The sequence below is a fragment of the Rhineura floridana genome, chromosome 20 (genome assembly GCF_030035675.1).
Source record: "Rhineura floridana isolate rRhiFlo1 chromosome 20, rRhiFlo1.hap2, whole genome shotgun sequence".
Classification (NCBI taxonomy): Eukaryota; Metazoa; Chordata; class Lepidosauria; order Squamata; family Rhineuridae; genus Rhineura; species Rhineura floridana.
The window spans coordinates 13,810,971-13,834,884 of record NC_084499.1 but is presented as its reverse complement, the minus strand read 5'-3'; the positions used below and the strand labels follow the sequence as shown (position 1 = coordinate 13,834,884).

General features: G+C 42.9%; 1 protein-coding gene and 3 pseudogenes across 2 annotated transcripts in view; 1 reads left to right on the top strand and 3 right to left on the bottom strand.

The window, feature by feature from the left end:
* C5 (complement C5) overlaps positions 1–23,914 on the top strand; it is a 72,138-nt gene that overhangs the window by 40,403 nt on the left and 7,821 nt on the right. For both annotated transcript variants that reach the window (XM_061603928.1, XM_061603929.1), the window contains 13 exons: positions 2,764–2,853; positions 5,314–5,526; positions 5,855–5,930; positions 6,971–7,130; positions 8,289–8,384; positions 10,194–10,365; positions 11,686–11,891; positions 13,954–14,106; positions 15,938–16,000; positions 17,212–17,293; positions 19,997–20,069; positions 21,537–21,639; positions 23,081–23,155. In XM_061603928.1, coding sequence (XP_061459912.1) covers positions 2,764–2,853; positions 5,314–5,526; positions 5,855–5,930; positions 6,971–7,130; positions 8,289–8,384; positions 10,194–10,365; positions 11,686–11,891; positions 13,954–14,106; positions 15,938–16,000; positions 17,212–17,293; positions 19,997–20,069; positions 21,537–21,639; positions 23,081–23,155 — 1,562 coding nt within the window. The remainder of the gene's footprint in view (positions 1–2,763; positions 2,854–5,313; positions 5,527–5,854; positions 5,931–6,970; positions 7,131–8,288; positions 8,385–10,193; positions 10,366–11,685; positions 11,892–13,953; positions 14,107–15,937; positions 16,001–17,211; positions 17,294–19,996; positions 20,070–21,536; positions 21,640–23,080; positions 23,156–23,914) is intronic.
* On the bottom strand, positions 18,528–18,646 carry LOC133374101 (5S ribosomal RNA; annotated as a pseudogene).
* On the bottom strand, positions 18,795–18,913 carry LOC133374030 (5S ribosomal RNA; annotated as a pseudogene).
* On the bottom strand, positions 19,062–19,180 carry LOC133374077 (5S ribosomal RNA; annotated as a pseudogene).

Below are 23,914 nucleotides of genomic sequence, written 5' to 3'. Positions count from 1 at the left end.
CTTCCCTGATCCTTTACTCATGGCCAGTTCCAATCTTAACCATGTCTACTCAGAATTAAATCCTGTTGAAGGCATATATTTAATATATTCATATGGGGCTAGCTGCTAGGTAGGTTTGCATCATTATTAGCATTAGCATCAAACCTTGGTATGGTGCAAAGCAGGAATGGGTAAATCTATCAGTTTTTTTTTTTTTTTTCAATAATTTTTATTCAGATTTTCATAAAACATACAAGACAAAATCATAAAACATTCAAAGACAAAAAACAAAATCAAAAATAGTTAAACAAAAAGAAAAAAAGAGAAAAAAAAAACAAAAATAAAAAATAAAGAGTAAAATATTGACTTCCCATTTGTCAAAGATCAAATCAGTTATAAGTCTATAATATATAACAATCCTGTCTCTTAAGTCATATTATAAAATCACTTTCCTCCAGTAGTTATCTTACTTAATCATCAAATCTCATAAACATTACTTTATTCTTTCCACAAAAAGTCAAAGAGAGGTTTCAATTCTTTAAGAAATATATCTATCAATTTTTTTTTCCAGATAAGCATATCGATTAATCCATCTCATTACTAATTATGATAATCTTATTGTCATAACCATAGTCAAAATAAACATTTCAATTAATCCATCACATCAGAATCTGTTAGGTTCAATAATTTCAGTAGCCATTGTTCTATTATCTCTATTAGTTCCATTTTCCATCTTCCATCTTCAGTAGTCTTGTTAAGTCCAGTAATTTCAATATCCAATCTTCCATTATCAGTATTCCATAATAATCTTGCTGTCAAAGCCATAGTCATATAGTAAGAGTCTGATGGGGATTACCTCTATCCCAAATATTTTCTTGCCATCCATTCTGAATAGGTTGCTGAAATACTGCTGTAAAATCATATCTCTGTTCTTTTTTTCAAAATACACTGGGTCATCTCTTAAAAGTTTTTCCATTGTCACATGGCTGCAGTTAATTCCATAGATTTTCTCTATATTGGGCTCCATCACATCATTCCAGTCCAGAAGATTATCCATGCCATTGATAACTTTATCTCTAGAATCTTCATTCATTTCTTCAGAGATAACATTGAGTTCCAAACAATAGATTTTATTTCTAAAGTCCATAGACTCCAAATCTTGTTCCTGTTCCACGTTGGTTCCAATCTCCGGGATCTCCTCTCTCACAGGGACCCCTATTCCAGTCTCCAGGGTCACCTCTCTCACAGGGACCCCTGTTCCAATCTCCGGGGTCTCCTCTCTCACAGGGACCCCTTCCAGGGTCACCTCTCTCACAGGGACCCTTATATCTTTAATCTCCTGCTTCATTTTACTCAATTCAATTTTCATTATCTCAATCTCATCCATTATTTTCTGAAACATAGTTATTTCCAGATTTTCAGCCACTTTCTTAATTGCCATTTTAAAAGAAAAATATAGGAAAACCACTTCTTATTTCAGCAACAATTGGGTTAATACTCCAAACTTGGTGACATCACAGTATAAACAGAGCAGACAGCCTTATCTCTCCAATAGTTAAGTAAACAAAATGCAGTTCCCAGGATCGAAACAATTAATGGCAATCGTCAAGAAACAGATTCGTCAAAATAAAATAGACCAAAAAGAGAGTAGTCTCAAAACAGTATAATATTTTTCAAAATAAAAATCTGGAATAGAAATCCCTCTTCTGTGTATATCTTTAGAATGCAAATCCAGGACAGCTTTTTGCAACAAAAACAGAGATAAGCTATTAATTAGTGCGTAGCAGAGAGAAGTTATGGCTCCCCAGTGAGATGTCAAAAACTGATCAATCTGGCAAATCTCTTTTAAACAGCAACAATTTAAGTCAAGTAAAAGAAAAATATAGAAAGAAGGGTGCTTGCCTGTTAGTGCGTTCTCTCTTAGAAGATAAGATGAACGTTCGCTTTAACAGATAGAGCTTGCTGTTGAAAATCCGTCCCACCTTCGTCGGCTGGACCTCGTCCCATAAATTAATGAGATCTGGTCGTCCCAACAAAAATAGGCTTTGAGGTTAATCTCTTCGTTTCTCCCTACCCGGGAGAAGTTTAATCAGTCAAAAAAAAAAGAAAAAACTGACTGATATATCTGAATAAGCTTCTTTTGAGGCAGGAGCCCGTCTCAAAAGCAGGCACAGGCTAAGTCACCCTTCCCGGAAGTGGTAAATCTATCAGTTTTGATTCCTCTCAGATTCCAATTTTTCCAATTTTAAGTTCAGTTTTCCACGTTTCCTCAACAATTTGCAAATTCTTTTTTTAAGTCCTTATGAAAACCCATCAACATGCTAATTTCTCCTCATATGCGAGTCTGCATGCAGTTTTTGCTTCATGTGCACATTTTTGCAAGCAAATTCATGTAATGCGCTTTTGTACCTTATATGCATTTTTACGTGCACTTTGCCTGCTGCATGTATTTTTATGCACAATACCTAGCTGGCGAGTTGCATTGCAAAATGCAGAGAAGTGTGAATTTCAAAGGATTGCTATGTTTAGATTTGTGCATTGTTTCAGGGAGTGCAAATGAAGTAGATTTCACCCCCCCCATCTCTAGTCCAAAGGCACAAAAGACCACCAAGTTGCTGAAGCTAGGTGGGTCTAGATCTGGATCAGTGCCACATGTATGTCCTTGAAAGATATCATGTGCAATCAATCAATCAATGTACAGTGCATTGTAGCTTTAGCTCTAGTGATGACACATGGAACGCAATAAACTTCCATCAATCTTTTTACATGTATTTGAAACAACAGGCACAGTGAAGAGACAGCAGGAATTTCGACTCAAGATACCCGCAAACATGGTCCCGAAAACAAGCCTTGAGAGGACTGTGAGTATAAAAGGTAAAACGGAGTGGGATGGAGCGTCCTGTATTTATACTCCCATTCTTGTTGTTTATAACTGCCAAATGTTACAGGTAAGATTAGTCTTCGACCAAGTTTCATGCCATGGAGGAGTTGTTGTTATATGCCTTCATGGCGACCCTATGAATCAGCAACCTCCAAGAGCATCTGTTATAACCACCCTGTTCAGATCTTTTAAGTTCAGGTCTGTGGTTTCCTTTATGGAATCAATCCATCTCTTGTTGGGTCTTCCTCTTTTTCTACTCCCTTCTGTTGTTCCCAGCACTATTATCTTTTCTAGTGAATCATGTCTTCTCATTATGTATCCAAAGTATGATAACCTCAGTTTCATCATTTTAGCTTCTAGTGATACTTTTGGTTTAATTTGTTCTAACACCCAGTTATTTGTCTTTTTTGCGGTCCATGGTATGTGCAAAGCTCTCCTTCAACACCACATTTCAAATGGGTTGATTTTTCTCTTATCCAATTTTTCACTGTCCAACTTTCACATCCATAGGGATATGGCTTTCTCTGGGGAACATGCGTAGGAGCATGCTGTTGTGTTCATGTCACATAAGCATCTTGCCAGTGGTGGCTGGTAGCTCCAATGTCAGTAAGGGAGTGGATTCTGCTCCGGGTTTTCGTCTGAACTTTCAAGGAGCTGTCCAGGATAAAGCACCTTGGATAGCTCCTTGAAAGTCCAGACAAAAACCCAGAGTGGAATTCCACTGCCCTGCTGACATGGAGTTACCAGCCTCCACTGCATCTAGCTGTCCGCTAGTTTAAGAGAATGCTGGACCAGATGGTTTGATCCAGCAAAGCTCTTCCTAGGTTTATATTTTTTCTGAAGATTTTTTTTTAAATCCTGCTTCTCTGTTGGTGACAACTGAAGCAGCTTACAAATTGTAAGAGTGGTAGTTGTAAGAGTGCCCATTGTACTGGTGGGGCGAAAGACAGGGAGCCCCAACCACAGGTGGAGCCAGAGCCAATGACAGGCAGAGACCGCTAATTCTAGTTTTGTCCCCATCTTCTGCTGAGTTCTACAAAGGCAACCCTGAGATGAAGAAGGAAGAGGAGGAAGCTGACAGCTAGTGCCACCCCCTGGGCTGGCTGTAAGCACAAGGAAGTAGGCAGATGGAGGCTGGCTGAGGGCAGGCTGAGGTTGGTAGGGCAGTGCCCCAGTCGCCCTCAAGGAACAGCCTCCACTGAGTTGCAATGAAGCAAGTCCTGCTTGCAGGCATCCCGCTGGCATCTGGTTGTCCTGTGAGAACAGGATGCTGGACTAGATGGGTCTTTGGCCTAATCCAGCAGGCAGGCTCTTCTTAGCTTCTAACAGTATGAAGCAATGTCTATAAAAAGTACAATCAAACAGCCAAATGAAAGAAGAACAGAACTATTTTTGTGTGTGAAAAAAGATTAAAATCTACTCAACAGCAACGTGATTATTGGAAGATTTATATTTATTAACTACAGAATTTTAAAGCTGCCTTTCAGGGCGCTTTGCCCATTAGAAGGCAGGGTGCAAGAGTCATAATAGAATATTATAGTGTATAGTACATACTATAATGTTTAATATTTTAAATACGGCAAATAGTGATAGTATAACATAATAAATACTATAATTGTTGATAGTATATTGCAAACACTATAATATTTTTTTTTAAAACTACTATAATATTTTTAAAAAGCAGGAATTAATCAAAACACAGGCATCAATTAAAAGCAGATTAAAATAAAAATGCCTTCTGAAAGGTCAGCAGTGATAGGGATGTACATATTTCCTGGCAGGAGAAAGTCTACAGGTGTGGGACTACCACTGAAAAGGCTCTGTCCCTGGTACTCATCAATCTAACCCAGGTGTGAGGAACATTTTTCAGCCAGAGGACCTTTTTCAGCCCTTCTGGACAACCTTTCAAGGGCCACATGCCAGTGGTGGGTGGAGTCACTGGAAAAAGTGGGTGGAGCAATGAATGTAAATGTTACCTTGGTACAGCAGGTTAGTCTCTCTCTAACCACAATAGCACACCCCTCTGTATCCTCCAACTAGGGAAGCAAAAGGCGTTATTGGAGATCAAGCACACATTCCAGGCAGGCCAAACAATACAAAACCCCAGGGTGAAAAGCAGGACCAGTGAGGAGCATGGTCTGGGGAGAGTGGGTGTGGCTTGGGGAGAGTTCCAAGAGCCAGATAGAGAGGCCTGGAGGGCCACATTTGGTTCCCCACCCCAATCTAAACTAACATCCCTTACCCAGAGAAAAGGAAAAAAGTCTTAATCGCCCTTGAAAAGCAGCCGGCAATGGAGCCCAGCAGAGCTTTCTTAGGAGGACATTCTACCCTCTAGGCCCCACCACCAAAAAGGCTCCGTCTCTCATATACACTCAATAAGCATCTGAAATTAACGCACAACATGGACCTCACCCCCAAAGGCAGGATTTTAGGGTATCATTTTTCTTCCGCAGGACTTCTTCTGGGTGAAGTGATCATGGCAGCCCTCAGCCCAGAAGGGCTGATGTTTCTTGTCAACCTCCCCAAGGGGAGTGCAGAAACCGAGCTTATGAATGTTGTGCCAATCTTTTACGCGTATGACTACCTGGAAAGGACAGACAGCTGGGACATACTTGGCAAGGAAACTATCACTCCAAGAGTTAACTTGAGAAGGAAGTTGAACCAAGGTAAGTGCTGTTTCAAAGCACCATAGACCTAAAGACCTCATAGGAGAAGAAACTAGACACGATATTTACCATCAAAATGTGCCTTGTGATGATGGATTGCATGCTAAGGGAGGGCGTTGGGCATACAGTCAACCTATACTCAAACTGCAATAATGTAGCGAGAATCTTATGACTGGCATCATAATTGCAGTGAACCTCAGTGATATCAGGATGTTGCTCGTACTTTCTAGGAAATATAATAAATGTATATTATCTTGAAATGTTTGAAATGGTGGCATGTGTAAGGTGTGAAACAGCCCTTGGAGATGCCACTTTATTTATATCCTAGGAATCGTCAGCATCCTGTCATTCCGGAAAAAAGACTTCTCATACAGCATGTGGCAGAACGGAGAGTCCAGTGCCTGGTGAGTTCTTAAGATATAGCAACCAAATTTGGCACAGTGGTTCCCAAGGTCAAGGATCAGGTTCCTCTCCATGTTTGGATGCTGTCAGGTTTGAATCAAGATGGTGGACTCAACCGTACAAAACTGCACTGATATGGATGCCTCTTAAGATATCGTAACCAAACTCGGCACGAAGGTTCCTGAGATCAAGGAACGGGATTGTGTCTGTTTGGATGCCATTGGGCACCATGTTGAATCAAGATGGCACACTCAGCCCTTCAAAACTGCACCGATTGTCAGTGAGGGTTGCTGCTAGCTTCTAGAGTTCCCGAATAATGCCGGGTACCCCCTGATAATTTATTTATAGGACCGTCTGCTGTCTCCCCAACTTAAGCTCACACCAAAAGGTGGGGCAAAATTACACGCTCCCCTACCTCTGGAACTCCCAGCTCTCTGTGTAAACCAAACGAGTGATCCACAGCAACCCTGGTTATAGGTCCATGGGCTGGAAATGTCACACATTGACAGTGCAATCCTATGCAAGTCTACTTCGAAGTAAGACCCACTGAGTTCAGTAAATGTGTATAGGGGATTTTCCAGATTGTCACTGGGATTCACGTCCTGGCAAATTCAGTAGCACAACTACAGTTGATCACTTGCACAATAAATCTGCTTCCCGAAAAGATCAGATTTCTTGCAATAAGGGAAGTGATGGGGAAATGCACTGGGAAGTTTGGGTAGCACTTGGGTTGGCAGAACATCATCGAACCTCTCTGGAAACAAAACAGAATGAATGCACAGTAAATAGCCCACATTGTCTAACTACTCGGCAAACAAATCAGGACCAATGTTAAATAAACAGGTTGCCTGGAAACACTGCGGTATTGGCTTAGTATATCATCAGGTTGGATCCTGGTTAGAACATTAAATACTTGCCACTGAATACTTTACCCTGTTCTCTCAGAGTCGCAGCTCTCAAATGAAAGACAGTTGATTTCAAAACTAGCACCCTCACATTTTTTTCTAAGGAAGTATCTTTGTTTATATAATTGACCTGGCAGGCTGACAGCTTTTGCCTTAAGGATATTGGGACAAGTGAGCCAGTATGTGGCTGTCGATCGGGATTCTATGTGCAATTCTCTGACATGGTTGATTGACAGCTGTCAAATGGCAGATGGATCTTTCAGGGAGATTTCAAGTTATCAGCCAGTAAAACTGCAGGTAAGGAAACTGATTTAATTTTTTAAAAATTTCCAGCTAACATATTACAAAAATATAACTTGGATATGACCTTCCTTGTTAGCTCAAAGCCTTTTCTGCTGCAGGGCCGGCTCTACCATTAGACAGAGTGAGAGAGGGGATAGGAATGGGTGAATCTGTCCGTTTCTCCCAATTTTCCATTTTTCTAATCTTAAATTCAGTTCTCCACATTTTTTGTTATGTTTCTTTTGAAATCCTCAAGAAAAATTGTCAGCCTCTTGGTCTGACTGTCTGCTAATTAACTCATTTTCATGCCCTGTTGACTAATACACATGCCGCTGCCAGCAATTTCACCTAATGTAATGCATTTTTGTATGTGATTTGCTCTAATAAATCCATCTTTATGCCTACTTTGCCCTCATAGACACAGTTTTACACACGCTGGTTAGAGAACTGCATTGCAAAATTCGGAGAAGTGTGAAGATGGCTATGCTTGGTTCGAGAAGAGCAGTTCAGGTGGTTTCTAATTGAAATGCAAATACAATGGAATTTCTCACCCATCCCCAACAGTAGGTGCTGGGGTCAGGGAGCATCGGCGGACAGAGCTATGAGCGTCATGTGGTCTGTCTTTCAATGCCCCTCGTGTTGTGGTTCCCAAGTGCCCACCAGCTAGTCTGTGCAAGGGATTTTGGCAGGTGGGCAAGGCAACTCACCTGTCCATCATGTGATATCATAATGCGCAACATGATTAAACGATAGGCAGGCGTGCCCACTTGTCAAATTTGGCTTGCAAGGCTGATCCTGAGAAGGATCTGATCTGTGGAGCCACAAAGTTTCCTCACCCCCCTGACCTAGGGATAGATTCCTCTGTTCATTTCTGAATTCCCTGGAAGGGCAATCAAATGATTTCAAAATTAGTTGGCTGTTGGCTGATGGAAGCAAGTTTGCTATCTATAGGGCAGCAGAGAGAATATTATGGACTACAGTACTGAGAAGATTTTTTTAAAAAATCCTAAATGATTTGGGAAACCTTTGCAATGTTAAGTGTTGATAATTTGCAGTTCTGATGACGGATATGTTTTAACTTGCTCTCGGATTGATTTGTGTGTGTCTTTTGTGGCTACACATGCAGCAAATAAATCTGTCTTACCGTATATATGTATATGTTGCTTTTTAAAGGGCACGCTACCTAAAGAACAGAAAGAAAAAACGTTGTATCTCACAGCCTTCTGTCTGATTGGAATTGAAAAAGCAATTCATGTCTGCCCATTGCAGGTGAGTGGGATGTGATCATTCCCTCCTTCTCTCTGCCTGTGTTTTTTGTGCTGGTCCACACAGTGGTCCAAGGTTGGTGTCCTGCCTTTGTCAGCATTTAGATTCCAGGGATGTGGAGATTGGGGAAGAGCATCTGCCTTGCATGCAGAAGATCCTAGGTTCCATCCCTGGTGTTTCCAGATAGGGCTGGAAACGCTTCCTGTCTGAAACCTTAGAGAGCTGCTTCCAATCAGAGTGAACAATACTGAGCTAGATGGACCAATGGTATAAGGCAGCTTCCTATATTTCTAAAAGTGTTCAGCTGTGGCTAGTTCATGTGCAGGGTAGCTAGATGCTTATGTTCAGTAGCAGAAAGCACCAACCAGGCACTTTTTCCAATATGATGCCAATATGTGATACAATTGCCAGTATATGACGTAATTGGGGATGGAAAGAACTGTCTGTTTCGGTTCTCTCGGTTTCTCATTTTTCCAATGTTAAATTCAGTTCTCTACATTTCTACAGCGATCTGCTAATTTTTTTTTTTAAATCCTCATGAAAATTCTCCACCATTTTAGTGTGAATTTCTCCAAATAAACACATTTTTGTGGGCAGTTTTGTCAAAGGTTTTTTGCAAGCCTTTTTGCAAGCCTTTTCTCATCATTTCATGCCTTTTTGCATGTTATTTTCGCTCATGTATTCATTTTTATGCACACTTTCCCCTAGTAGATGCATTTTTGTAAATGTTATTTGGTTGGCAAACTGCATCCCAAAATTCTAATAAATGCAAATTTTGAAGGATGCCTGGGTTTTGGTTCTCATATTCTTTTGGAAATTGTGAATATTATCAATTCTGCTTGAAATGCAAACTGAATCAAAATCCTCACCCATCCCTAGATGTAACGGTGAAGGATCTTAATCTAGCATCACCTTCTCTGAAGATGTAAGACAGCCAGATTGGGCTATATGACTGCACAGATAGCAGCTTCAAACGGTCAGACAGGTAGATTCTCAGTTTGTAAGGAAAGGGGGCCAGCTATTTAGACAAAGCAATTAGTCTCACAATGGTTAGGGTAGCAAGGCTAGAACTGGGAAGGCAAATCCCCATTCAGCCGTGAAGCTCACTGCATGACGTTGGACCAGTCACTATCAGCTCAGAGGTGGGGAATCTCAGGCCGGGGGGCCAAATGTGGCCCTCGGTGTGTCTCTGTCTGGCCCTTGGAACTCTCCCCAGGCCACAAGCCTTGCAGATCCTGCTCTGCATCCTCCTTGACGTGTCCTTGAACTGTAATAATAATGCCTCTTGCTTTACAGCTGGATGGAGGTGTCTGTATGTGTGTGGAACCCCCTGACTGGAGCAGTGAATCCACTCCAGGTTTTAGTTTGAACTTTCAAGGAGCTGTTCCGGGTGCTGAAACCTATTCCCAGAATAGGTCCAGCGCCTGGGACCAGCTGCTTGAAAGTTCAGACTAAAACCCAGAGTGGATTCACTGCCCCACTGACATTGGAGCCACCAGCCTCCCCTGGACTTTTGTATGACTGAAATGCAGTACGTTGCTCCACTCACTTTTCCCTCTGGCTCCGCCCACCACTGGAATGTTCCCCCCAAAGGTTGAACAGAAGGGAATGTGGTCCTCCAGCTGAAAAAAGATTCCCCATCCCTGGCTTAGCCTAACCTACCCCACAGGGTTGTTGTAATGATAACATGAGGGGTGGGGGAGAACTGTGTATGCTACCTCCTTGAGCTTCTTGGAGGAAAGGGTGGGATACAGATGCAACAATAAACAAGCAAAGAAAAAAGGAAAGAGAATGTCTGGCTTGTCTTTACAGAGAATTGACGATGCCAAGAATAAAGCTAAAGATTATTTGCTACAAAATTTCCAGTCGGCACAGAGCACATTTTCTTTGGCAGTAGTGACTTACGCACTAGCTCTGTCACAGTTCAATCATCCTGGTGCACGGGCAGCCTATGGTGCGCTGAAGAGGGAAGCCCTCGTGAAAGGTAAAACTCGACTTCTGTGGATGGACATAGCTGTCCATTTTGGTTTGTCCGAGTTTCTCATTTTTCTTAAATTCAGTTCTCCACACTTCCACATCAGTCTGCAATTTATTATTTTTTTTAAAAAAAAAGTCCTCATGAAAGTAGATGGGCATCTAAGTGTGAATTTCTCCTAGTATGTTCATTTTTAACCATACTTTACCCTAGTATATGCATTATTGTACACGTTACTTGGCTGGAGAACTGCACTGTAAAATTTGAAGATGAGCACATTCCAAGGGATGGCTGTGTTTTGGTTTATGTGCTGTTTCAGAAAGTACAAATTTGGTAGGTTCATCTTTAAAAGCAAGTTTAACTGAATCCCCCCTCCCAATTCCTAGCAACTTCCCCTAATGACGATGAAACTAAATGAAATAGAGATGGGGGGAGGGAGGCCTCCAGATGAATTACTCATTGAGCATTCATCCTAATTTGGGTCACATCCACACCATTCATTTAAAACCCTCACACCACTTTAACAGTCATGGCTTCTTCCCAAAGAATCCTGGGAACTGTAGTTTGCAAAGGGAATTGTAGCTCTCTCAAGGGCCTAATCGTTTTCAGCACCCTTAGGAAACTACAGTTCCCAGGATTCTTTGGGGGAAGCCATGGCTGTAAAAGAGGTCTAAGAAGGCTTTTTAAAAATGTGTGTGTTGTGGCTTGCACCAAAAAATATGATGTCTGCACTTTATTGAGCATGCAATCTGATTTGCTTGCCCAGAGGATATATCTCCTCCCATCCTATGCTTTTTATGTGCATTTCTACATCACTTTCCTAACCGCAGATAGACTTTTTTGTTTTTACAAAAAGAAGTTTTGTTGCCCAAGATTCACAATAATTTCATATTGTTTGCTGACTGAAACAGCAATGTGGACAAACAATGATCATATTCACTTGACTGATTTTCATTCCTGACCGCAGATGAACCCGTGAACTTTCCAATTTGGGCAGAATTCTCTGACATCCTTTCTTCCAAATTTCCTGTTTGAATGGTTTGCACTCACCTATTCCTGGTTTGTCTGGTTTTTTGGTACTAGTTGTCCTGTGATCCAATAGGGTGAAAGGTAATCACATTCAAGGCATTCAAGAGGCAGCTGGACAGCCATCTGTCGGGAATGCTTTGATTTGGATTCCTGCATTGAGCAGGGGGTTGGACTTGATGACCTTACAGGCCCCTTCCAACTCTACTATTCTATGATTCTATGATCCCTCCAGGTGACTTTTCTGTTTCCTTGCCTTGCTGTGCCCCTCTCCATTCATCTTCATTCCCGTTCCTTTTACAGTAGGCCCACCTTTGTATCGCTATTGGAAAGAATCCTCCATCAAATTAGATCCAAGCAGTCCGTCGGCAAACTACGCCAGGATGGTCGAAACCACTGCCTATGCCTTGCTTGCCACTCTTCTGCATGGAGACCAAACCTATGCTAATCCGATCATCAGGTGGTTGTCGGAAGAACAGAGATACGGTGGTGGATTTTATTCCACGCAGGTACACACACACACACACACACACACACACACACACAAATCCTCTAACTCTCAGCGGTCAATAGCTGAAGGCCTGTCTTCTCTCACAAGCCTGCAGACCATTTACAATTGTCGTCGGATGCTCACGAACATTGATCTACATAATCATTTGTAGATCATCTCGCTATATACCTACCCGTTCACTGCGCTCGACATCTAAGGCCCTTCTCCGGGTCCCAACCCATAGGGAGGCCCGGAGAACAACAATTAGATCTAGGGCCTTTTCAGTGGTGGCCCCCGAATTATGGAATGCCCTCCCAGATGAGATACGCCTGGCGCCTTCTTTGTTATCTTTTCGGCGCCAGGTAAAAACCTACCTCTTTGCCCAGGCATTTAAACTTAATTTAATTTTATTTTAAATTTAACTGTAACTGTATTTTTATTTTATTCGTATTTTAATTTTGTTTTTAAATATGTTTTATAGTGTATGTTTTAATCCACACTTGTTTGTTTTTAAATGTGGTTTTATTTTGCTGTACACCGCCCTGAGAGCTTGTTGCTATAGGGCGGTTTAAAAGCGTAATTAAATAAATAAATAAATAAAATAAATTTGAGCTTGGCCGCACTTTAACTATGGAGATAATGTGAGAATCTTTACAACAACAAATTATATGACAAATTTGTCCATTCCCAAGTATAGGAAAGCTTTCATGCTCGCTAGGCTCCATGTTTTACCTTCTGCACTTCTAGAAGGCAGATTTAACAAGGTGCCGGTACAAGAGCGCTTATGCCCCTGTGATATGGGAGATGTGGAAACCATTGCTCATGTGTTGCTATATTGTCCTTTTTATTGAGACTCATGATTTGATCTCATTACTCCAATTCTTCAAAAAAAAAAAAAAAATCCCAGGGAGGTCTGATGCATTTTTCTTAGAATATTTACTCTTGGATAGGAACCCACAGGTCACAGTTAATGTGGCAAGATCTTGTGCATCAGCTGTTACCTGTAGGAGAGTGATGATGGAGAATAATAATAGCTATTCTTTGGGGGAGGGGGCTGCCCATTGGTGTACTTATCCAGCACCAATAGTGCCATATTATCTTATGTTGCATCTGTTTGCTTCTTTTTATGCATAATATTGGTATGTTTTATGGTTTTAATATTTTATAGTGGTGGTCTTTGACTGTAATAATGATTGATGGATTGTCATTGGAGACCTTGCTCAAAGTCCTTTTCCCTTCATAGGCACAGTTGGTTGGTGTTCACAGGAGCAGTGCCAAGGCTGTGGTTGGCTCCCTTTCTTTTAAGCCAGGGATAGGAACTCTGTAGCCCTCCAGGTATTGCTAGACAACAACTCCCATCATCCCTGCCCAATTGGCCATGCTGGCGGAAGCTGATGGGAGTTGGAGTGCCCAGGAAACAGCTTAACATTTAGGATGGGGTTGGGGAGCCTGTTGGATTATAACTCCCATCATCCCTGATCTTTGGCCATGCTAGATGGGCCCAGTGGGAATTGGAGTTCATCAACATCCAGAGAGTTACATATTCCCCACCCCAGCCTTAGACATTTTAGTGCTGGGCTTGGATGTGGCCAGCCTAGATTCAAATCCCCCGCTCAGCTGTGTGAAGGCCTTGGACAAGCCAAAATGATTTCTCAGCCTCATTTTGTAAATTCCCCATTTGGGCAGAACAGTAATGCTGGCCTGCTTTCAGGATTGTTGCAAAGATTGCCGAGATAATGTTTCATTCCATTGTCATGTGGGAGGATCTCATGTAGTAACACCCTCAAGTTCAGAATTTACAACAACTGTTGAATTGTGCATGCACAATTGTGTATGGCAGATGTGGGGAACCTTTGGCCCTCAGGATGTTGCTGAACTATGATTCCCATCAGTCCCAGCAAGCATGACCAAGAGCCAGGGATGATGGGAGTTGTAGTTCAGTGACGTTTGGAGAGCCAAAGGTCCTCACACCTGTTTTAGGATGTATGGAAAGGCAGGGCATAAATGCCTTACTTAAACAAATAACAGCAGGCCATGGTTCATCTGCTAATTCCCCACCCTTGCCTGGTTGCATTTGACAGGATACAGTCATTGCTCTTGAAGCCCTGACCGAATATTCCATTCTGATTAAACGGATGATGCTGTCCATGAACGTCAAAGTGGCCTACAAGAATCATGGAGATTTTCATCAGTACAGACTGACGGAACACAATTACGTGGGCAAGTCTGTGCAAGTGAGTGAACATATTATAAATAGCTTTTAATGTTTTTTTTTTTTTTTAAAGGGACGATAGTTTTGAAATGTCCTTGGAATCACCATTCCTTCTATCTCCAATGTCCCGACTGTGAGTGCCATTGCTTCTGTAGCCAAAACAGCACCCCTAGGAATGGGGGAATGCTGTCTGTACCCAGGACTTCCTAAACTGTGGTCTGTGAGCTTCACCCAGGTGGTCCTCGGTGTGTCTGCATTAAATATTCATACTGTTTTTTAGTTGTGTGTTTTATCGCTTCTTTTAATTCTTATGTTGTGTTTTATCATATTGCAGTTTGTATTCTGTGGAACACAAATTGTAATACTATGAAAGACAACATATGACACAAAAGGAGCAATTATAAAGCATGTGACATCTGTTGGAAGTGGGGCAAGAGCAACTCCTGTTTTGTTCTTTTGTTTATGTTCCAGAAGGGGGATAGAGTTAGGGTCCTCCAATGGATAGGCTTGTTTGCCTTTACCTGTGATGCTGACTGACTTCCTTCTGTCACAGACTGATATGCTTAGGGAAGCTTATCTGCCCCTCCTCCTTCCCCCCTTCCCCTTCTTCTCTTCTTCGGCTGTCCAAGAGAGAAGAGACAACTTCGTCTCTGCTCGCTCTCTCCTGAGCCATGAGGTCAACTCCCAAACCTGGGCGTTGCGCCTCCAACTTAGTTAGAACTAGGAATGCCTTTCCTATTTACTACGTATTTCTATAAATAAAGTAGCTTTTCTTATTTTGCTAAAAAGTCTCAGTGATCTCAATGCAGGGTAAAGCCTGCTTTCTTAGGTAAATGCACACACTGGCACGCATGCGTCTCAGACCGTTGCAGATCTCTGCTGATAGGTATGACAATTTCACACAACAACATCTAGCATGGCAACATTACAATTGCTGCAACAGGCAGAAAAGTCATGAAGTGATTCCTACAAGACCATCAGCAATTTTCAGGTGTCCCATGAAGGGAAAACATGTTTGGGAATTGCTGTTCTGCACTGACCGGCAGCGGCTCTCCAGGGTTTCAGGCAAGGGTGGTCTCTACCAGCCCTACCTGGAGATGCCAGGAACTGAACTTGGGACCTTCTGCATGCAAAGCAGATGCTCAACCACTGAGCAGTGGCCTTTCCCCAAAGCTATACCTCCTCCAGTGCAAATGGAAGTAGTAGTAATAACGTAATAATGTAATAATTTCCACTCGCTGGATTGTCACCTTGTAGTGCTGAGTGGGCTTGTGTGTTCCAGTGAACCCTGTGAGCCATGCCATTGGGAGTCATGTACTCCCAGCAGGGTCACCCATAGCGGTAAGGTCAAGGGAGAGAAACCAGACAAAGAACGATCCAAGAAAGTCCTCAACGGCAGAACAGGCGGAGGATAACAATGTGTATGTTACAACGGCTGTGAAGGCAGATGAAGGCTGAAGCAGATAAAAGACTTCCAATCTTCGTGGTATCCATTCCATTGGATCAAAGCCTTTTTCTGTCAAGATTGTGTGTTGATCGTCGTGGGCCAATCTCCCCACATAAAACAAATTCACGCACAGGCTTCTTCTAACCAAATTATCTTGGAAGACAATCTTACTCGGCCATGAGTGATTGCCAATGGATGTAATAGTTAGCCAGTTATTCGCTCCCCCACAGCCTACTGTGTCCTTACTATTCTGTGAAATTTGGCATGTCCTTGCTAATCCTGGTAGAAACCTTTCTCCATATCACCAATGTAAAGCTGTTTGAACAATGCAACTGCTGAGCGTAACAGCGTAACGAGGATCTGGTTTGCATTAATGCCGTTTTTCTGCATTTTGTTGCATCTGCAGGCTCCCTTGAATTATGACTTAGAGGTCCGCACGGGTAGTAACACCGGCTTAGCGATAGTGAATGTAAGTGAGCAAAGGATCGTGGCTCACTTCCAGATGGCCTGTTGACGGAGCATTCATCCTGATTGTGTTTGCACAAAGTTTACGGGGAGGCGAGACAGTTATTTATGTATTACATTTCAATCCTGCCCTTCCTTCCAGAAGGAGCCCAGTTGACACCAGCTGTTTATTGAGCATTCATCCTGATTTGTTTGTGGGAAGGTTATATTTTAGCCCTGCTCAAAAGACCAGAGACAGGTATGGGATAAAACAAGGCCACAGCTCTTTATTGATTACAGCAACTTAAAGGGTTTGGCTTGACATAGGACAGGATCTTCCATCCCATCCCATCTGCTGTGAGATGTGTGAGCCTTCATGCCCCCAAACTGAGCACTGGGGGGGACGTTGAGTGTCCCACTTAGGAAGGAGAAAAGGGGGTTGAGGCTTTCCTTGCATTGGCCAGTGTTGGAGACCCCTTGCTAAGTGGGGGTGCCTCCACCCAGAGCTTGGAAAATTTACTTTTTTGAACTACAACTCCCATCAGCCCAATCCAGTGGCCATGCAGGCTGGGGCTGATGGGAGGTGTAGTTTAAAACGGTAACTTTTCCAAGCTCTGCCTCTACCCATTGCATACCCCCAAGTTAGGGCACACACACACACCTTCCTGGCCTGATGCAAAACTGCTGCAACAGAAGCCAAGTGGACGACCAGCTAGCTCACCGCCAAACCCTAAAGTGGCTGCAGCCAATCAGAAAGGGCCTCGTGAATGTGTCTGAGTCCTTATTACTAAGTAGGCTACAAACTGAAATAAATGGGTCGGGTTTCTTTAGGCGAGACTCTCTCTTCCATGATTAGATTATCTGCACAAGTTCACTGTCCATCAGATAGGAACCAATGGCCCATCTAGTCCAGCATTCTGTTCTCACAGTGGCCAGCCAGATGCCCCAATGGGAAACCCATAAGCAGGACCGGAGCGCAAAAGCACTCTCCCCTCCTGTGGTTCCCAGCAACTGGTATTTGGAAGTGTGTTGCCACCCACCATATGCACTGAATGGTCTGACTATCCACCTGTAGACACTGTAGATTGTATGTAGATGACTAGATTTGAGAGATGCATATTTTACACGAATTATGAGTAGATGCCTATAGCCAAATAATTGATTGGTGAGTTCAAATCCTCTTAAAATGCCATTTGCGTGTTTTTGTTTTGTTTTTTTTAAAACGGACTTCTGCAGGTGAGAAGTGTGTATTATAAGATCGGTACCTCTGACGACATTTGCAGCTTTGAGCTGAAGATTGAGGTCAAATCGCCATCTGGTGAGAAAGTAATACTTTACAATGAAAAGAATTTTGACTCTGTAATACTAATTTTGTAGGCAACTGTTCTAGTTCTGTTGCAAGCCACCCACACAGCTTTTGTGTATAAATAAAAGTACTATAAATAAATAAAGATAAATGGCGAAATGTAAAGGAGCATTAATGAAGTCATAGCAGACATCTCAGCGTCTAGACTTGGCACTCCTAGTTTAGGGTAGCCGGATGCAAGCAAAGTCTTCTTCACCCTTGCAGCAAGCTGCAATTTGTGGAGAGGACTTGTGTCTTTTCTCGTTGCCCTTGCATGGGAATCTGCACTCCCTTCCTCTTCTGGAGCTTGGGAAGGTGCCTTCTTCTGAGTCAGATCACTGATTCATCTAGCTCAGTATTGTCTACACTGACTGGTAGCAGCTCTCCAGGGTTTCAGACAGGACAGACTCCCAAGCCCTACCTGGAGATGGCGGGGTTGAACTTGTGACCTTCTGCACGCAAAGCAGATGCTCTTTCCTCATATCTGTTGAACGTACCACAGCCTATTCTGAATCTCCATGTGTGGTTACCTGGCCCTAATTTGAAACGCAAGGAGGTGAGGGAGTAGGGAAGGATATTCCCAAAACACTCCTCATGTGTATAGCTCAGGTCAGGTGAGAGGGACCTTTCGACCTCCAGACGTTGCTGAAGTACAACTATCATCCCTGGCCATTGGCCAGGCTTGCTGGGGCTGAGTTGTCATTTGGCAACATCTGGAAGGCCTAAGGTTCCCCACACTTGGTGTAGCTAGTAGAAATAATACGATGCAGAGTTAAGGTCATTGATTTGAATGGTGTGTGTGTTCAAATGCCATAAACCAAGGGTATGGAGGAGAAGGCCTACCTCCAGATGTCTTGATCTGCTCCTTGAGACACACCCTGGCCACACCCCCTCTCCCCAGGACACGCCTCTCACCAGTCTTGCCTCGCACCTTCCTTGAGTATCTTTACCTGGCTCAAGGCTTTATTGTTGTTGTTGTTGTTGTTGTTATTATTCATTGCCACCCTGGTCTCCTACTGAGAGGAAGGGCCAGATATAAATCTAATAATAAACAAATAAACAAACAAGTAAATACATACATAAATTGTTGTTATATGCCTTCAAGTCAATTACGACTTATGGCGACCCTATGAATCTTTTTTGGATGTATTCATAGGGTTTTCACGGTAAGAGGTATTCAGAGGTGGTTTACCATCGCCTTCCTCTAAGCCTACGGCACCCGGTATTCCCAGGCAGTCTCCCATCCAAGTGCTAACCAGGCCTGACCCTGCTTAGCTTCCCAGATCAGATGAACTTGGGCATGTTCAGGGTAGTATGGCTGTAAACAACAACAACAACAACAATGTAGTTCTTGCTGTTATATGCCTTCAAGTCGATTATGACTTATGGCGACCCTATGAATCTTTTTTGGATGTATTCATAGGGTTTTCATGGTAAGAGGTATTCAGAGGTGGTTCACCATTGCCTCCCTCTAAGCCAATGGCACCTGGTATTCCCAGGCAGTCTCCCATCCAAGTACTAACCAGGCTTGACCCTGCTTAGCTTCCCAGATCAGATGAACTTGGGCATGTTCAGGGTAGTATGGCTGTAAACAACAACAACAACAACAATGTAGTTCTTGCTGTTATATGCCTTCAAGTCGATTATGACTTATGGCGACCCTATGAATCTTTTTTGGATGTATTCATAGGGTTTTCATGGTAAGAGGTATTCAGAGGTGGTTCACCATTGCCTCCCTCTAAGCCTAAGGCACCCGGTATTCCCAGGCAGTCTCCCATCCAAGTACTAACCAGGCCAGACCCTGCTTAGCTTCCCAGATCAGGCGAGATTGGGCGTGTTCAGGATAGTATGGCCGTAGGCTTACTTTTAGATGAAGGACAGTAATTCAGTGGTAGAGCATCTGCTTTGAACGCAGAAGGTCCCCAGTTCAATCCCTGACATCTCCAGGTAGAGCTGGGGAGACAGCCCAATCTGAAATCGCAGGGAGCTGCTGCCAGGCAGTGCAGGCAGTGCTTAGCAGATGGACCAACGATCTGATTCCATATAAGGAAGCTTCCTGTTTTCATGTGTTTATGTACGCATACGGTGAGATCGGGTGAGTTCAGGGTAGTATGGCCATAGGCTAATAATAAATTATTATTACTATTATTTTACCCACCCTTCACCAGTAGGTCCCAGGGCAGCCCACAACAATATAAAATAATTATTAAAAACAGTTTAAAACAAATGACAAATAATGGCTCTTGTTTGCCTAGGTATATGTGTATGATTGTAGAAACCAGCTTGCGGTACAAAATAATATTTTACATTAATTGCTCACTTTTGCATCTGGCCCTGCCCACCACTATCATGTGGCCCCTGGAAGGTTGTATGGAAGGGGATGTGGCCCTCAGACTGAAAAAAGGCTCCCCAGCCCTGCCAAAAATAATTCACTTTATAAACTGCCTAAATGTTTGAGTTTGGGTGCTAAGTAATGAGCAGCTTTTGAAATTCTGGTTTTGAACGGGACTGTGTTTTTATTTTATTTTTAAAAGCAAAATCTCAGACTTTGGAATGAGTTGATTTCCTTGACCTGAAGATACAGAACCAGGATTAATTCTCATTGTAACCACTTAGCAATCTATGTAATTGGTTTGGAAAGCCCTGGATAAATTGCTTCTGCTGTTGCATTTGCAGAAATGAGGATCGATGGAAGGGGCTCTTACTACAGGTCCTCAGATGAAACAAAGCACTTGGTGGCCTGTGCAAAGTAAGTCCAGATGAGTCAAGAGTCTGTTGCTTTGTGCCAGTTGTCAGAATAGTTGGGGGGGGGATAAGCATTTTATTTCAGATTTTTTCAATACTTAATGACAACTTCACTAAACTATGCTCATCCTTGCTTCTTCCTGACCTTTGTATACTATGGTTGTAGCCAGAGTTATAGATCTGTCTTGATATCCTAGCTGGCCCTGGTTGCCAAAGGCAGGCTTCCTGTTTTCCCAAGCATAATATGCCCTGCAAGCTATTTTGCAGGAAAAAGGAGAACCCTGTGGAGTGACTAAGACTCAGCCAGCAGGACAACAATACAATGGCCTGGTGCAGATGAGCTTAGGAGGCTGGGGGGGTGCCTCTGGATGGCCAGTGGTGTTCTGGAGAATATTAAGGGAAGCTTAGAATCTGGCTGTGAGCACACTAGTCGCCGACAGCAAAGCATTTCCATTGGCCACATCTGGAGGGGAAATGGGTTGATCTGCCGATCAGCTGAGAAACCTCTTTGAAGCAAGTTTTTTTTTTAAAAAAAACACACTCAAGCTGATCCCACCAGGAACTGGCAGAACAGGCTGAGTGACTTACCTAATCATCTCTCGGGGCCAGGAACTTAGGGGGACGGGTGGGCCCTGGAACCATCAGCACAGGGAACCAGGCAAACCTGTTGAGCTTACCTGCCACCCTCCATGAACTGGGAATGCACCTGATGATGTGTCCAGTGGTGCCATCACTGGGCTTTGAGGAACATGTCCAGGGCCTCACTTAACAGAATAAACAGGAGCATCTCCAAAAATGCAGCAGAGCCGGCTAACCGCATTTTGAAGTGAGCGTACACATTAACAACTGAAGTGTGTGTGTGTGTGTGTGTGTGTGTGTAAGATCATTATGTCCAATGTTAGAGCAGACCCACTGCAATGAATGGGCATGCCTAACTGGGCTCCAGTCATTTCTGCGGGTCTCCTCTGAGTAGAACATAATTGGGTACAATCCAAATGGCCTAAAGTGGGGATCGCCACACTTTTAGAGGCAATGGTCACATATATGGAATTTTGAGAGAGTGTTGTGGGCACCAGTCACAAGATGGCTGCCATGAGGGGGGGTTGGAAACGGCACAAAAGCTGCCACATCTAGAAGAGTGGAAATAGATGTGGGTGCGCTCACAAGATGTGGGTATGCCATTCTGTGCATGGGCATCAGCCATCGCTCACAAAGAGAAGCTCTATGCACCCACCTCTCCATTCAGAATGGAAGGGAGGGTAGGTATCCAGTCCTGTCATCCATTAAAATGCGGCATGTCTAAGGGGGCGTAGTCAATGTAGGGGGCAATGGGTATTCAGCCATGTATTAGTAGCCACTGATGGCCTTAGTCTCCATAAAATAGATGCATGTCAGGACTAGTGCAGGAGAAGCTTATTCTCTCTCATGGACTCTGTCACCTGTTCGGTTTTCAATTCTTCACCCTGTATAGGTACAAACCGAGCAGGAGGGAACCTCAATCTGCTTCCTCCCACGCTGTGATGGACATCTCTCTTGTCAGCGGATTGGAAGCAAACACAGAAGACTTATCTATTGTAAGTGACTTGTAGTAGTGTGGTGACAAATGCAGAAGTGCAGGGTGCCTTCATGACAGCCACACCATGCCCCCTCACAGCCACGCCCCCTTTCCACTTTCGACTCTCTTGCTCTTCATGTCATCTCAGAGTCCACGCTCCACTACAACAGACATCCCTAGGAACTGATCAGCATGAAAGGGGAGCCTGTGAGTTCACTGCTGAGAAGAGTCTTCTCAGTGGCTGACTCACCTCCTTTCACTCTGATTGGCTCTAATCAGAATGAAAGACAAGGACGCTTCTCAGTGGCTGACACGCTCTCCTTTCATGAGGATTGGCCTGTACTTAGGAACCTGGCTGGGACCCTTCTCCCAGAAAAGTGAAAGGTCTATGACCCCTCATGACTCTGGACAACTACATCCCTGGTAACTTGTCACCAAGAATGGACAAATCTAGCAGTTTCAGGTTCTCTACGTTTCTCATATTTCCAATCTTAAAATTTAGTTCTCTACGTTTGCATTTTTTAAAGAATCATCATGAACACTTGCCACCATGTACATGTGAATATCTCTTAATCAACAAATTTTTATATGTTTTGACTAAGATCCACATTTTGGCAAGCAATTTCCCCTAATATAATGCATTTTTGTATATTATTTACACTAATATATGCATTTTCATGTAATTTCTGTGCAATGTTGAGAGTGGTTTAACCATCAGTCCCTCTTCCCAGGGCACTCTGGGAATTGTAGCTCTGTGAGGGAAGGGTCTCCTAACAACTCTTAGCACCCTCAACAAACTACAGTTCCCAAGATGCTTTGGGGGAAGCCATGGCTCTTTAAAGTGGTGTGATACTGCTTTAAATGTGTAGTGCAGATGGGGCCCATGTGTTAATAATTTGCTTCTGGATAAAAGTAATAGTTCTGAGGCAAGAAAAATGTTTTCTTGACTGCCATCTGTTAGGTGTTATCTGTCACAGCAGGCATGGAAAAGGCATTCCTTCTCTTGTGAGAGAGGGGAGGAACGGCTTCTTAAAAGATGGTACTTGCCACCCACCCGCCAGCATGATGCCCCCGCCCTGTCTGGGTAGCTGGTTCTGCGAGCTGTCATTTTAAATTTCCCACAATGCCCCTGGCATAATATTTTCCTGGGGCATTGTGGGAAATTCAAAATGGCAGTTTGTGGCCATCTTGCACTGGCACCAAATAACCCCATGGCTGGAGATCCACCAGTGTAAGAGGTGGTCTGCCAGATGGCATTTTGACAAGGGCCACCCCTCAAAGCTGGAGCCAGCCTTGCTAAGGTTAGAGTAACACTATAACATCGCAGACGTTCCATGTAACTCAGCTTTTTTAGTGCCATCATAGCTCCCTTTTTAGTTTTCTGTTGTAGACTACTATAGTTATTCTTCTGGTACTGGTTGCATCAGAAACTGATGAATTCCCTCTCTCTTTCTTCTCAGCTTGCAAATAACGTTGACCAGCTGATTGCAAATTATGAGATCAGAGACAGACATGTGTTGCTGCAAATTGACTCGGTAGGTTCCCTCTGACATCTCCGCGCATTTCATTTTAAAAAATATTCTACAATAGTGGTTCCCAAACTTTCCCCCCATGGACCACTTGACAACTGCTGAGGGTCCACTTAATGATTTTCCTGCCCATTGCAGCAATTGTAACACACCGTGCTAGATGGGCTATGATTTTACATTTTTTTTATTGCTTCTTTTACTTCTTATGTTGTATTTTATTGTGTTATAATTTGCAATCCATAGCATTCAAACTGAAATACTTCTTTTACTTCTTATGTTGTATTTTATTGTGTTATAATTTGCAATCCATAGCATTCAAACTGAAATACAATCTAAGAAATAAAAGACGCAATAACAGCACAATTAAGATCAAGAGGAATATTTAATGTGGACGTGCTGTGGATCCCTGGAATGAAGCTTGCAGACAACTGGTGGTCCAAAGACCAATTTTGGAACCCCTGTTCTACGTTTCACCAACTGTGGTCCTCTTTCTGTTGTTCTGTGCCAAGGCTGCGCATATATATATATATACTCCCTGTTTTTAGAATTAGTCAGCCTTTCAAAATTCTTTACCAGGTTGTGCACTAGGGTAGAGGGAAGCTGATTTGTGCAAAAACATTTACATGTTTTTAAATAGGTTTTTATTTTATATTAATTTTCCCTCCATAGTATTATTTTACCACTCTGGTGTTTGCTGTCTTTAGGGGAAAGGGCGGGATAGAAATTTAATAAATGAGGATAATAAAATATTTTATGCAATGTATT